Genomic DNA, 15354 nt, shown 5'->3' on the forward strand with positions numbered 1-15354 from the left:
TGATTCATGCACAGCTAGTTGGAAGCAGTAACCAGCTAAATTGGCCTAGAAAACATTTGTTTGCCCGAGATGTGTTTTTTTTGAGGGGGAGGAGGAGCCCCTTTTGACTTAATGCAACAGCAGGCAATGTTTTATAGATTACATTGCACTAGTGGAAATTTTTTGCTTTGATTTACATTATAATGCTGATGATTGGAAGAAGCACAGGTGTTACAAAAACAGCATGCAGGAGAAATAGGCCCGAATACACTTCCACCCCAGTGGCAGATTTTTATATACACTTTTAGTATGGCCATTTCACTTAGACATTGTGGTAATGTTAATTTTTATTTATAATTCTCTTTCAGGTTCTGCCCGCACCAGAAGACTCTCCATCTGAAGTAGCCGAATTCAGCCCCATTCCAGATGTTACCATAACCCGTGAGTGGCAGTTTCCTTACAATACACTGAATATGAGGTGTTGCCAGTCTGGTTTTATGAGACCTCGTTCAGATGAGTAATTTGTGATGCAAAGTGTGGACATAAGTCACAGCGTACAGCATACAGCTGTAGGGCAAATGCTGCATGGATGCTGGATATTTTAGTCGCATTTGTTTGTTACACTGCAAGATGACTTTTACACAGATAGAAAACGCCAATACTGGGGGGTAAACATGTAACGACTGTAATGTATTATTATTATTATTTTATTATTTTATAATACATCTTCCACAAGGCTGTACAGAGTATATTGTTTTGTCACTAACTGTCCCTCAGCGGGGCCGTACTACAATCATATGTCTATGTATGTATCGTAGTGCATGTATTGTAGTCTAGGACCAATTTAGGGGGAAGCCAATTAACTTGTCTGTATGTTTATTGGGTTGTGGGAGGAAACCAGAATGTCCGGAGGAAACCCACACAGACATGGGGAGAATATGCAGACTCCATGCAGAAAGTGCTGGGATTCAAAACATGGACCCTGTGCTGCATGGCAAGAGTGCTACCCACTATACCACCGTGTATAGTATAATGTTAAACAGGAGACATCATTGAGGATTTTATATAAGTTACCTATTATATAGTTTTACTTATTCAACATGTCACTGTTCTAAAAGCGCTCACAATTTTACTTATTTTTATTTAGGGGTGTTTAAAAAAAATGTTCATTTAATAAATATTAAGATGATGATCATGTGACATACTAAATGACGATACTGTATTTTTACTCTACGAGCTCTGCTTTCAGAAAATGCATAGATGCAGGGTCACTAATGAACTTTCAGTCTGTAATGTGTGTTTGCTTAAAGAGAGTCTGAAGCGAGAATAAATCTCGCTTCAGACCTCATAAATAGCAGGGGCACGTGTGCCCCTGCTAAAACGCCGCTATAGCGCGGCTTAACGGGGGTCCCTTCACCCCTAAATCCCCCTCGGTGCAGCGGGGGAGCGCTTCCTGGTTGGGGCAGGGCTAACCGCCGCAGCCCTGCCCCACGCGCGTCTGTCAGCGCGTATCTCCGCCTCTCCCCCGCCCCTCTCAGTCTTCCTTCACTGAGAGGGGCGGGGGAGAGGCGGCGATGCGCCGCTGACAGACGCGACTGGAGGCAGGGCTGCAGCCGTTAGCCCTGCCTCCAGGAAGCAATAAATCTGCGACCTTTCTACGACACTCTTTTGCGGGGGGTGGGTTGGGGGTGAAGGGACCCCCGTTTAGCCGCGGGATAGCGGCGTTTTAGCAGGGGCACACGTGCCCCTGCTATTTATGAGCTCTGAAGCGAGATTTATTCTCGCTTCAGAGTCTCTTTAAAGAGACTCCGTAACAAAAATTGCATCCTGTTTTTTATCATCCTACAAGTTCCAAAAGCTATTCTAATGTGTTCTAGCTTACTGCAGCACTTTCCACTATCACAGTCTCTGTAATAAATCAACTTATCTCTCTCTTGTCAGACTTGTCAGCCTGTGCCTGGAAGGCTGCCAAGTTCTTCAGTGTTGTGGTTCTGCTATGAACTCCCCCTTCCTGGCCACTCTATGCACACTGCCTGTGTATTATTTAGATTAGGGCAGCTTCTCTCTTCTCTCTTATCTTTTACAAGCTGTATAAATCGTCCTCTGAGCTGGCTGGGCTTTCACATACTGAGGAGTTACTTACAGACAAGGGCAAAGCTGTTTGCAGGAAGAAAAGAGCAGCCTGAAACTTCAGTGCATGAGAACAGGGGGAAAGAAACACACAAATGATCTCTTGAGATTCAAAAGGAAGGGTGTATACAGCCTGCTTGTGTATGGATGTATTTTCTATGTGTGGACATACTGTACATCAACCTACTTCCTGTTTTGGTGGCCATTTTGTTTGTTTATAAACAAACTTTTAAAAACTGTTTTTAACCACTTTTAATGCGGCGGGGAGCGGTGAAATTGTGACAGAGGGTAATAGGAGATGTCCCCTAACGCACTGGTATGTTTACTTTTGTGCGATTTTAACAATACAGATTCTCTTTAACCTTTTCAGGACCAGCACATAAAACCCCCTTAAGGACCAGAGCATTTTTCATAGTTTTGAGATGCTTTTGTTTGAGTTTAAATATCTTACTCAGTTTTTAGTCTATCCAAACAAATGAGATATTGTTTTTTTCAGGACAAATAGGGCTTTTTTTCTATACCACTTAATTATGTGAATGTTGGAGTTTTATTGTTTTTTTAATGAGAAAATTGCACAAAAAATGTGTTCAAAAATGTAATTGTCTGAAATGTTCAACCAAAGATGTGTAAATATCTTGCATTAAAACATAAAATCTTTTTAAAATCTATTATTTCATGTGTTTCCTATGCATATATGGCAAAAAAATGCAAAATATTTACATATTAGGTACATTGTAGGGATTGTGGAAAAACTGTGTAATTTAGCTTTTCAGTGAACAAAAGTGACAATGCTAGTGTACATCACTTTCTTGAAGCTCTAATCTACTGAAATAGTAAAAATCCCGCCAAAATGACTTTATTCAGTAAACTAAACCCCCTGAGGTATCATTCGATGGGTGCATTGATCATTTTGGCTGCATAGATTATTGGTGAAATTTGATGGAATGTATGACAACAAAATGAAAAATGCATTTTTTTTATTGAGATATGTCAGTTCTTCTGCTTTTTCACGGACATACTTTGGAGTGTAGTAGAAATTCACCCCAGAAATGATTCAGTAACTCCTTCCGAATAAAACGATATCAGATATGTGGGGCTACATTGTTTTTATAGTTAAAAGCAGTATCCAGAATACGTTGTCTATAATTGAGCTTTCAGAGAGCATAAATCACAGGCTTGTATTTTCCAGCATAAGCCGCTTACAATGAAGTCTGAGGTAAAAAGTCTGTCAAATTCCCGCCAAAATGACTTCATTCAGTAAAATAAACCCCCTGAGGTATCATTCGATGGGTGCATTGATCATTTTGGCTGCATAGATTATTGGTGAAACTTGATGGAATGAAATGCATTTTTTATTTTGTTGTCACACATTTCACCAATAATCTATGCAGCCAAAATTATCAATGCACCCATCGAATGATACCTCAGGGGGTTTAGTTTACTGAATGAAGTCATTTTGGTGGGAATTTGACAGACTTTTTACCTCAGACGTCATTGTGAGCGGCTTATGCTGGAAAATACAAGCCTGTGATTTATGCTCTCTGAAAGCTCAATTACAGACAACGTTTTCTGGATACTGCTTTTAACTATAAAAACAATGTAGCCCCACATATCTGATATCATTTTATTCGGAAGGAGTTACTGAATCATTTCTGGGGTGAATTTCTTCTACACTCCGAAGTATGTCTATGAAAAAGCAAAAGAACTGACATTTCTAAATAAAAAAAATGCATTTTGCAAACGCTGGGATTTTGCGGGTGGAAAAAATTAAAATGTTGAGGAATGGTACACCTCTGCTGATTTTGTGAAATTTAGTGGAATTTTAGGGGAAACTATTTAAAATCTTATGGAGGAATGGTACTTCCGGAAACAATCTTTCATACACAGTCCAGGTTTTTCAGGACAATCTGTACAGTGATATCGACTGAGTACTCTCCTTTTCTGCTTAGAGCAAACCCTGCATCTTTTCTGTGGATATTCTTTGCAGGCGGTTGGTGGAATTTTTACTGGGTAATGTTTCCCAGAAAGTCTGGCAACTGCATCACTTCTTGTACTTGGGCCTTCATCTGATGGTTCCAGCAGTTCGATAACTATGGTCTCCAGGAAAGACTTATAGGTACCACTGTTTGTGGACTTTTTGTGGAGTATCCAAGAATTAACTATGCCCACTTGAATTAAATAAATTGCAACCTTTTTATACCAGTACTTTGACTTGCGCAAGGCCAGGTGTGACTGTACAAGACGGTCGTTGAAGTCCACACCTCCCATGTACTGGTTGTACTCGTGGATACATAATGGCTTCTGTACACCATCTCTCCTGGTCGGTGCATTTGCTGCTGGATGTATTGTAGAAAGCATGTACACATCCCTTTTGTCCTTATACTTCGCCGCCAGCATTTCATTGCTGCGAAGATATTGTGACTCTCCTCTTTCAAGGCGCCTGTTGACTAGCGTCTGTGGGAAGCCTTTACGGTTCGATCTCATTGTACCACAAGCAGGGGTTTTCTGGCTGAACAGATGTTTAAAAAGGGGTATACTCGTGTAGAAGTTGTCCAGGTAGAGATTATAGCCATTATTTAGCAATGGGGTAATTAAGTCCCACACCACTTTCCCATTTGTGCCGATGTAATCTGGGCACCCAGGGGGCTCTAATTGGCTGTCCTTCCCCTCATAAATCCTGAATGACCAGGTATAGCCACTGGTGCTTTCACAAAGCTTGTACATTTTGACACCATACCTCGTGCGTTTAGAGGGTATGTACTGCTTTATGGCCAGACGTCCGGTGAAATGTATGAGGGATTCATCGATGGAAATATCTTTTTCAGGCGTGTATAGCTCTGGAAATTTTTGGGAAAAAAAATTGATAAGGGGACGGATTTTATAAAGCCGATCAAAATTTGGGCTGGTACTGGATGCACACTGAGCGTTATCATTAAAATGCAGGAAACGCAATATTGTCAGAAAACGTGTTCTGGACATAGTGCATGAGAAAATGCCCATGTGATGGATGGATACCTTGCTCCAGTAGTCTTTATAATGATGTTTTATGGTGATGCCCATATTCAGGAAAAGCCCTAAAAATTTTCTAAATTCGGGGATTGTAGTGGGCTTCCAGTGACCGGGCTTTGCGTAACTGGACCCTGGGTGAGCAGCGATGTGCTGCTGAGCATACAGATTTGTTTGCTCCACAATCATCCCCAACAGCTCATCCGATATTATCAGCTGAAAGAAATCCATTGGGGAGAAATTTGTGGTGTCTATGGATATTCCTGCCTGGGCGGTAAATGGTGGTTGCTCGACTGCTTCCAAATTGGCGGGTGACCACACAGGATTAGCCATGTCCTCTGGTATCAATGTGTGGCGGCGCCGGCGTTTTGCAGGGGGTACTCTGCTCTCTCCACTGTTTGTCTGGCTGGCTGTCACGACAGTCTCTCTCTGCCTCCCGCTGCTGTTTGGTTGGGGAGAGGACTGATCCTCAATTTCTGAATCAGCGGATATGGTGTCGCTGTCGACGACTGGCTCAAACTCCGAGTCAGAGTTGTCCACCTCCTCGCTGCTTTCACCAGACAGGCACATAAGTTCATACGCCTGCTGAAGAGAGTACGTCCTCTTCGTCATTTCTGCCTTTTTAAGAAATGGCAGTATATACACAAACTGTATATGGGTACGGCCCCTATATGCAGTCACTTTCCACAGAAATATATATACAGTGCTGTATATACTACACTATATATACACTCCTCTCTACACTACACTATATATAAAGTATATATACACTCCTCTCTACACTACACTATATATACAGTATATATACACTCCTCTACACTACACTATATATACACTATATATACACTCCTCTCTACACTACACTATATATACAGTATATATACACTCCTCTCTACACTACACTATATATACAGTATATATACACTCCTCTCTACACTACACTATATATACAGTATATATACACTCCTCTCTACACTACACTATATATACAGTATATATACACTCCTCCTCTACACTACACTATGTATACAGTATATATTCACTTCTCTCTACACTACATATACACTTCTCTCTACACTACACTATATACACTCCTCTCTACACCCACTCCTATATACTGTACTCTCTACCCCTACACTATATATATATATGTCTATCTACACTCCTTTGTACACTGATCTACACTGATCTACACTGATACAATACAGACCCTAGACCCTAGACTACACTAACACTATAGGTGTTTGGGAAGGGATCAGAGGGGATCAAAGGTGTACAATAGTTAAAATAGTTTTTTTTTTTTAACATTAAAACCGTCTGTGAGACACAGACACAGCAGCTGCAGCTCTCTCTATCAGAGATCGCTGACAGTCTGACAGGGAGGGCGGGCGAGAAAGCAACTTTGTTGCTTTCTGCCCAGTGATCACTGTGATTGGCTCACAGTGATCACATGGTAAGGAGCCAATGAAACTGGCTCCTTACGCATAAATTAACTTCCCGGCTGTCTATTGACAGCCGAATTACGGGCGGCCAGGAGACCCGATCGGCGGGAGGTAGCGGGGAACCGGCGGCGTAGATCCAACGCCGGATCAGAGTAGATGCGCCGCAGGAGCGGCGTAGAAACGTATTCCCGCGGTCCCCAAAAGGTTAAAGAACAAGTGACACTTATGCTAACCTAGAAATAAAAAAACACATAAGTAGATAAATACTAGTTCTACTTGCATAGCAGATGGATTGCACTGTCCACGTTATGATTCCTGTGAATTTTCTAAAGAAAAAGCAGAGACTCCTACATAATTTCCTCCCTCACTTTTTTTTTTCTCCTCTTGCTTATTGTGTATTCGCTACCGGTCCTCCTCCTAGAGTCTTTAGACACTCCCACTGAGGTTTATACTAGGTAGTGCACTGTCTTATGTCATTAGGAGGGGGAACTAAAGGGAAGAGGAGCAATATATTATAGATAAAAAGACCCCCAGCAGGCAACTGTTTGGCAATGGCACTTAAAGGGCTAGTGCTCCTAAGGTATGTGATAACTCCAAAACATGACAGCAGAAAAAGTTTTGAATGCAGGATTAGTATCTTCATCACTTAATACACTGAGACCAGTTGTTGTTGAACTTTGATTTTTATGGTGACAATCCTGCTTTAATATAAGCGAAACATGTAATACTGGCTTTGCAGTAAGCATTAAGTGCATTGTGGTAACAAGAGCATGGCAGCAAAAGGGATAAAGAATTTCAAATCTGGGCCATCTGCATAATACACTTTTTTTTTTTTTTTTTTTTTTTTTTTTTTTCTCCGGGAGGTTACTGGCTGAGGCCATGACGCATCAGTGTGTTCTGCCACATTGGTTTGGAATCACCTTTCCTGTGTTAAATTATAAAGTGTGGCTGTAATCCCAAATGTATTGTATTCTCTCTTTTAATCTGGTCCATACAGCAACAGATTCTTCTTGTGTTTCTCACTTGTTGGATATATTTTTATAACGAGTAGTAAATGTACTGGGAAGCATCTTGGCAGCGAAGGAATGTGTGTGACAGTGTGACTCACTGGTTTATGAATGTATGCAGTGATGTGAGCTGTAAATAGCATGGATTTGGTGAGTAATGCCAGCACTTGCTAGACCTGAAGTGGTCCAGTGTTGAAGTACAGTAATCAGGGCTGTACACATGAATGGGGCTGTTCTGCAGGTGATGGGGGACGGTCTTCAGAGCGCTTATTGTATACAGTATCTTGTATGTTACAGGTTGCCTGGCAGTTCCGCTTATCTGTGTGGCTGCAGTAGTGCCTGAATTACACCAACAACAAGCATGCAGCTAATCTTGTCAAATCTGACAATATCAGAAACGCCTGAAATGCTGCATGCTTGTTCAGGGGCTATGGTAGAGGGTCAGCAGGATAGCCAGGCAAAAGGTATTGTTTAAACGAAAATAAATATGGCAGCCTCCATATACCTCTCGTTACAGTTGTAAGCTCTCCTCATATTTTTATACAGTTTTGGATATGTGTGTTCAGAGGGACAGCCTAAACATATGTTTCCATATACAGAGTTTGCATCATAATTGCATCTTATCTCCTTATCTCATAAGGCAGAGTGAGTGTGGAGTGTAATCTACCAGCACTCCTCCCTATGCTGAGCTTCCTCATTTGACTTCCTCTTTGCCTAGGCACAATATGAAGTCAGCTATCCAGAGTAAAGCCCCAGTAAAGTGCTCACCAAGTAAAGGTGGGTACACACATCAGATAAAAATGGAAAATGAAAGATCACAGACCAATTTTACCCCCTGCCATGTAGTATGAGGGCCATACTCTACACAGTCTATTCTATTGAGCTGAACTCGCCATCAGATAAAATCTTTGCAAGATGCTGTATACAAAGATGCTGTACACATGCAACAGATCAGTATCTGCAAAAGATCAATCCCTGCAAAATGCATTCATGGTCTGTGATATCTGCAGATCTCATACACACCTTGTTTAATGGACATTCATCTGCAGATCAGATCCACCAGGATGGATCGTTGGATCTGCAGATGATTGTCTGATCTACAGATGAAGGTCTGTTATGCTGGGCATACACGGCAGGTAACGGTGATGGCTCGATTAATAATATCCGACAGGTCCGATGACCTGCCGGATAGATTACCTGCTCGATCCCCGCCGGCGGACAATAGCGGGGAATCGAGCGGCTGATGAGCACCGGCGGGGACGAGTGGGAATCGATCCGTACGAGCGGGGACGCGGCGGGGGTCGATCCGGCAGCTAATCGGCCGTCGGATCGACCTGTGTATGCCCAGCATTAAACAAGGTGTGTATGAGATCTGCAGATATCATAGACTATGAATGCATTTAGCACGAACAGATCTTTTGCAGATACTGATCTGTTGCATGAGTACAGCATCTTTGTGTGCAGCATCTTGCAAAGATTTTTATCTGATGGGGAGTTCAGCTCAATAGAATAGACTGTGTAGACAGAGTATGGCTCTCATACTACATGGAAGGGGGTAAAATTGGTCTGTGAGCTTTCATTTTCCAAAGACTTTTATTTGATGTGTGTACCCACCTTAAGGCTGCATTCTGTGTAGATTTCACACGCTCCATGCAGTCAGATGTGTCAGGTCTTCCTACTGGCAGTTCAAGGACAGAAAAAGTTAATAAGCACAATTTAAAAATTCTATTTGTCTTGTTTGCCAGGATAGGTACAGGAAGTCCCCAACTTATGAATGACCAGCCGATACGAGCAGCCTGAAAATGTGAAATTTGATTCTGTGGGTGAAAAAAAACACCCACTTTGTTTTTGTAAAATTCAGTTTAAAAAATTCTAAGAAAAAATGTTTTTTAAGCCTGTAAATGTACATTTTTGCTGCAGTACATTCAGGGCACAGGTAAGGCTCAGCCACACTATATGCACTTCTGAGCGCTCTGTGATTGATTAGCGCTTTCTGAGCGCTTTTTAAACCTCGCTCCCATTCACGTTCATTAAAATGGGGGTAAAAATCGCTGCAATCGCGTACGCAAAAATTGCAACAATTTTTACATGATTTTTACCACAATTTTAATGAGTGAATGGGAGTGTTTTTTTCTTGTTTGTTTTTTTTAAAAGAGCTCACAAAGTGCTAATCATTTATAAGCGCTCAGAAAAGCGCTTATAGTGTGTCTGAGCCTGTAATCTCATTCATTAGCTGGGGCTACCCAGTACTTAGGCCCCTTTTCCACTAGGGCGTTTGCGACTGCTTAATCGCAAAACCGCAAACCGCTAGTGATTTTAAAATCGCTACGGTTTGATTTTTAACATAGGAATCGCGGTAGGTAATTTCCACTACCGCGATTCGTTTTTTACTTGATCGCAATCGCGCCGCGGAGCGACTTTTGCCGCGATTTTGCTATGCAGTGCATAGCATAGCAAAATCGCGGCTGCAAACGTCGGGAAATCGCCAGTAAATTTTTAGCTTTTTTTCGATTCAGCAATCGCTAGCGTTCAGCGTGAACGCTAGCGACTGCTAGTGGAAAAGGGCCCTTAGACTAGATATTGTCCTCCAATTACTGCAGGCTTTTTCCACCTGAGTATTTCAACACTACTGACAGCAGAGTGGCTACAACTGGCATTCTAATGGAGTCAAGTTGGCTGCCTCCACATTAATCCCATTCAAGATTGACTGCAAATCCCAAAGCTTGTAACCTTTCTATTGGTCATAGCCTTTCCCCCCCTTTTTAAAGAAATTTCTTCTCCCTTCCTGCTTTGTTTCTGTTGCAAGAAGAGAGGAAGAAACTCCCCAGCAAAGCATGCAGCAGGCAAGGATTATAACATATCTGTTGCTCAGTCGGTATTCATTGGTGTCCGGCTCTTTGTGACCCTCAATGACCACAGCATGCCAAGCCCCTCTATCCTCTCCAGTCTACATTCTGACTACAACAAAAGAAACAGGTTTTGGACAGAGTTGTACTGCAAGTAGCTGTTATATAATCTAGTCCTTTAATGTCTTTCATAGCTGCTCCCCAAGAAGTACCCATAGAGAATGAAGGGTTGCTGTTTGAAGACCCACCCTACTGGACAAACCTGATAGTAGAAGATGAGGAAGCTGAGCAGCAGATCCCACCCGCCCTACCTTCCAAAAAGAAGTCTTTAAAGCCCCCAGCTCAGGAGGAGCCCAGAGAGGAGCTGCTGCCAGAGATGTGCCCGGCAGAAGAAACACTTCCTGTCTGCCAGGGCTGCCAAGGATTAGAACAAGGAAGCAAAGTATTGTCGCCTGAGACTGCAAGCGAGCCATCACAAGCTATGCAGCCGCCACAGCAGCAGGATGACCCTGTGATTGTCATACAGCAGACAGACAACACATCCACAGACATGGAGACCTCTGGGTACGTTACACTGGCCTGACAGCTGTATGCCGGATCTGGTTGTGTCAGTATTTGTTATATGTATTTAGGGGCACAGGCAGAATGTTTTGTAATGCTCCGTTTCAGAAATCGGTGCAGTTTTGAGCTTGGTTAAGTGCTGCATTTACAGCATAGCTGAGCAGCCCTCATGCCACAATTTAACAAAGGTCATAATATTTTCAGTTATTATCTGGAATATAAACACACCTTGGTTATTAATGTTAAAAGCTGCCCATACATCTAGCGATATTGTGGTCTGATCAACTAAAATTGGTGCCACAACAAGCATTCCCGATTATGGACCCCCGACTGCTGCCCCAGTGGCCATGCATTGTAAATCTCACTTGCTTCAGCTGCAGCGACTCACGGACATGTCTGCTTTCTCCCCCGAGTGTGACGTCACACGTGCCACGTAATAGTGGCGCTCAGGGAAGGTGGCGTCATGAGACAGATTCCTAAGAGATTTCATACTGAAATCGATCAGGAATCTGCCTGTGGTGTATGGGCTGTCAACAGATCTATCTCCAATCACATTCCCACAGAGACAGATATGTGACACACACACACCACACACACAGGGATACACCCCCAGATGTAAGGGTCCAGTAGGGTGTTGATGCTTCCGCTGTGGTGTTTGTGCACAATCCCTTTTTACATTTCCAGTAATAATCTGGTTTTCTTGTGTGCAGTTTGGAGGAAGGGACCTATGTGAAATTGAAACCTGTGGCCAGCTCTCAGGATGTGGAGGCTGCTCGTGATTTAGCCAGGAAGCTCTTCAGCCTGCAAGGGTTTGACAGATCTCAGGTTGCTCCCTATCTTCAGAAAAAGTAAGTAGAGTCATACAAGAAAACTGTACGTTAATAGTTGTGTAACTCCTTCCTACTAGCCTGCCCTATTCTGCATGGTTTTAGAAGTTTTAGTGAATGGACTCTCACTGAGTATAACCGAATTGGAAGCATTGAGAAACGTCAGAGAAGTGATAAACATTGCAGGTTCATTCGCGCGCCATATGTCCTATATAATGATTATTAATTTATATAGAGCTAACATCTTCCAGAGCGCTGTTTCTAGATGGTAGTGGGGTGGAGATTCTATGCTTTCAGCACTGATGGTGTGTGTCTTCATGAAAAGGTGGGACACTAATGCATCACATTTGTGAAAGAAATAGTTTTGTACAATATGTTCCCCATGTGCATTTGGTGCTTCCAGGGAGGAGGTATCTGGTAGACAGACTGTAGTGACACATGCAGTAGTGATGGGTCGTTCGCGAACGAGCCGGCTTTAAGAGCCGGCTCTTTGCTGTGAACGACAAGAGCCGGCTCTCAGTTTTAAAAGAGCCGATGCCTCAGCCGCCCCACACAGCTCTGATTTGCTGTGTAATAAAGGGCGCTGAGGCATGCTGGGAGATGTAGTCCTGTAGTTGCAGCTTGTAGGAGTGTATGGGGCAGAGCAGTAGCAGGAGGGATTGCCCCAGTCAGCAAAGCAGTCTGGAGTTGTCATGGAGACGGGGGCGGGGCTTTTACTCCGATTCTGAGTGGTGTCCAGTGATATTTAATGAAGAGCCGATTGAGAGCCGTAAGAGCCGGCTCTTTAATGGGAGCCGATTCAGAAGAGCCGATTCTCTGAGAAGATCCGGAATTCCCATCACTAACATGCAGTCTGTATTGCCCTCTAGAGGTTTCAAGAAGCATTGCTGGCAAAGTATGGTAGTCCTAGGTATTCAAAGTAATCAAGTCTGAGTCGAATTGAGTCTGAATAGGCTTATCAGCAGAAAAGCTTCCTCTTTTTCTTCTAAATTTAGCCAATAAAGGGTATACTGCTGATTCCATATCAATATATACTTAGTGATAAAAGTACAAACGTGCAATCAAGCAACTTTGTGCAATGCTTATTAGTACATTTACTAATAACATGTGCATAAAAAAGTAGGAAACTGAGCTTGGGCTGATGGGCTCTGAATGTTCTGTCCCTAGTTGGTTTCATGCCTCACACTCCACAAGCCCTGTGAAGTTAGTCTTGCACATAGTAGGGTTCCTTGTTCTGTACTGTGCTGCAGCAAGAGGTTTCAACAGGATTTCTCCAGGTATCAGTGTTACGTCCTTTTCGCAGTAGCCTTTATCACTTACCAAATATATGGTGGTTTCTGGTCTCCTCCTGCTATTAAAGGAAGTGAAAAATTCTGAGAAAGTAAATATAGATAAATAGAGAGCTGAGGAAGTGTGAGCTAAATTTGAAGCATGTTGAATTACCAATAAACTGATAAGTTATAGCTGCTTGTTTTGGGCAGTACAATCTGAAGACAACAGCACAGTACAAACATCTCTGTGAGAAAGGGGAACATTGTTGCTTCAGAAATGCATTACCTAAATCTTACACTGTAATGCCACTTTCATTGTCACATCACTAAGATATACACAGAGCCCATGTCCTCATTTCAGTCTGCAGCAGGCATCACCTTTCCAGACATCTCAAATGGTTTAAAGAGGAACTGTAGTGAACATAATTAATAAAATTGCTATTTTTTTTACAATATTCATTTATGGATTATTTAGTCAGTGTTTGCCCATTGTAAAATCTTTCCTCTCCCTGATTTACATTCTGAAACGTATGACTGGTAGAGACATTTTTAGTTCTGCCAGGTGATCTGTGTGGAATGTTTGTTACTGAGAGTACTATGCACAGAGGGGGATACTGGTTGCTTTGCAGTTGGAAAAAAAAAACATTATTTCCGACAATGCATGAGGTTCACAGACAGCAAACGGTCAGGACTATGGTCATGACATCACACTGTGGGAGGGGTTTCACCACAATATCAGCTACACAGGCCCCCCTGATGATCAATTTGAGAAAAGGTAAAGCTTTCTGGTGGGAAAGGGGGTATCAGTTACCGATTCTAATGAAGTTTAATCCTGGGTTAAAGTTCCTTTTTAAAGTTTCCTCCTTCACTAAACTGCTCTAAATTCTCAATTTTCTTAGGGGATTGTCTTGTGAAGTAAACTTTTTAGCATCCCCACACTCCCCAGGCAAGATACTTAGTTTTTCTTCAGGGTTTTTTTATGTATGTCAGTGAAGTGTTTGCCCATCAGCAGGGGTGCCTTAGAGGTCAGATTTCATTCCACAACCCTGGGCAGATTTTGCACATATACTACCAGTTAGACATATACTACCAGTTAGGCCATATCCACACATGCAGATCTATGGGCACCTTTTCTAGCTGTCAGTTATTCTAATAGAATTCCCAGTTGATAATAGATTGGGCATAAATCACTCTCCATTCAGTCTTCTGATCCTGGCAAACACCAGCTTGTTTTCTGCTCCGCTCACATTATATGTTATACTAGCTGATTGCCCGGCGTTGCCCGGGTATGTATTTGGCTAGTGTTGGCTCCGCCCACTTTTTCTAACCCTAACACACAATTACTCAATAACCAAGTTTGTGGGCTTTGCGGTCTTTGGAATCAATAATTTGCATTGAAATGAAAAAAATCTGATTGGCTGTTTGTGGCTCCACCCTATTTTCTGAATTTGAACCCCAGTCACCCAATGACCAACTGTAGCAGGTTTAAGGCCTGTGCCATTAACAGTGCAAGAATGGCAGCAATTAAATATTCCCCTTGAGAAGCAATAGGTGAAGTTTGAGTCACTTTTGTAGGCTCCACCCACTTTTCTGAATATTTAACCCAGTCACCCAGTGACCAACTGTGCAAAGTTTGAGAACCCTGCCATTAACAGTGTAAGAATGGCTGCAATATACATTTTCCCAGTGAAATTTGTATTTGTCTCCACCCACTAATGACCTGGAACTGCCCGACCGTGTATGTATTTGACCGGTTTTGGCTCCGCCCACTTTTACTAACCCTAATGCACAAACACTTAATTACCAAGTTTGTGAGCTTTGGGGTCTTTGGCATCAATAATTTGTATATTCCCATAGAAATTAAACAAATCAGATTGGCTGTTAGCGGCTGCGCCACTCTCCAACATTTGAACCCCAGTCACCCAATGACCAACTATAGCAGGTTTGAGGCATCTGCTACAGCCCCGTTTCTATGGGCGTGCGATACGTGCAATCACCCGGGGCGCTTTATTGTGCTGCAGGAGGGGGGGGGGGCGCCGGAGCGGGGGAACGGCCATAATAGTTATAACTCACCTTCTTCATCCGTTCCCCCACAGTTTCAATATCTTTCCTCTCCCGGCGTCTGTTGCCTGGTAACAGCGCCCCCTGTGATGACGTACCGCATGTCATCACAGGAAGCGCTGTTACTAATTAGATAGATGCCGGGAAAGGAAGGACATTGAAGCAGCGCGGGTTCGGCGGAAGCAGGTGAGTTATTACTATTATGTCCGCTCCCCCCGCTCCTG

General features: G+C 42.8%; 1 protein-coding gene across 6 annotated transcripts in view; it reads left to right on the forward strand.

Moving 5' to 3' along the window:
• The window catches only part of LOC137562981 (PH and SEC7 domain-containing protein 4-like), a 122041-nt gene that overhangs the window by 74662 nt on the left and 32025 nt on the right, over positions 1 to 15354 (forward strand). For all 6 annotated transcript variants that reach the window (XM_068274860.1, XM_068274863.1, XM_068274864.1 and 3 more), the window contains 3 exons: positions 348 to 420; positions 10605 to 10974; positions 11682 to 11819. In XM_068274860.1, coding sequence (XP_068130961.1) covers positions 348 to 420; positions 10605 to 10974; positions 11682 to 11819 — 581 coding nt within the window. The remainder of the gene's footprint in view (positions 1 to 347; positions 421 to 10604; positions 10975 to 11681; positions 11820 to 15354) is intronic.

The sequence above is a fragment of the Hyperolius riggenbachi genome, chromosome 3, assembly GCF_040937935.1.
Source record: "Hyperolius riggenbachi isolate aHypRig1 chromosome 3, aHypRig1.pri, whole genome shotgun sequence".
Taxonomy (NCBI): domain Eukaryota; kingdom Metazoa; phylum Chordata; class Amphibia; order Anura; family Hyperoliidae; genus Hyperolius; species Hyperolius riggenbachi.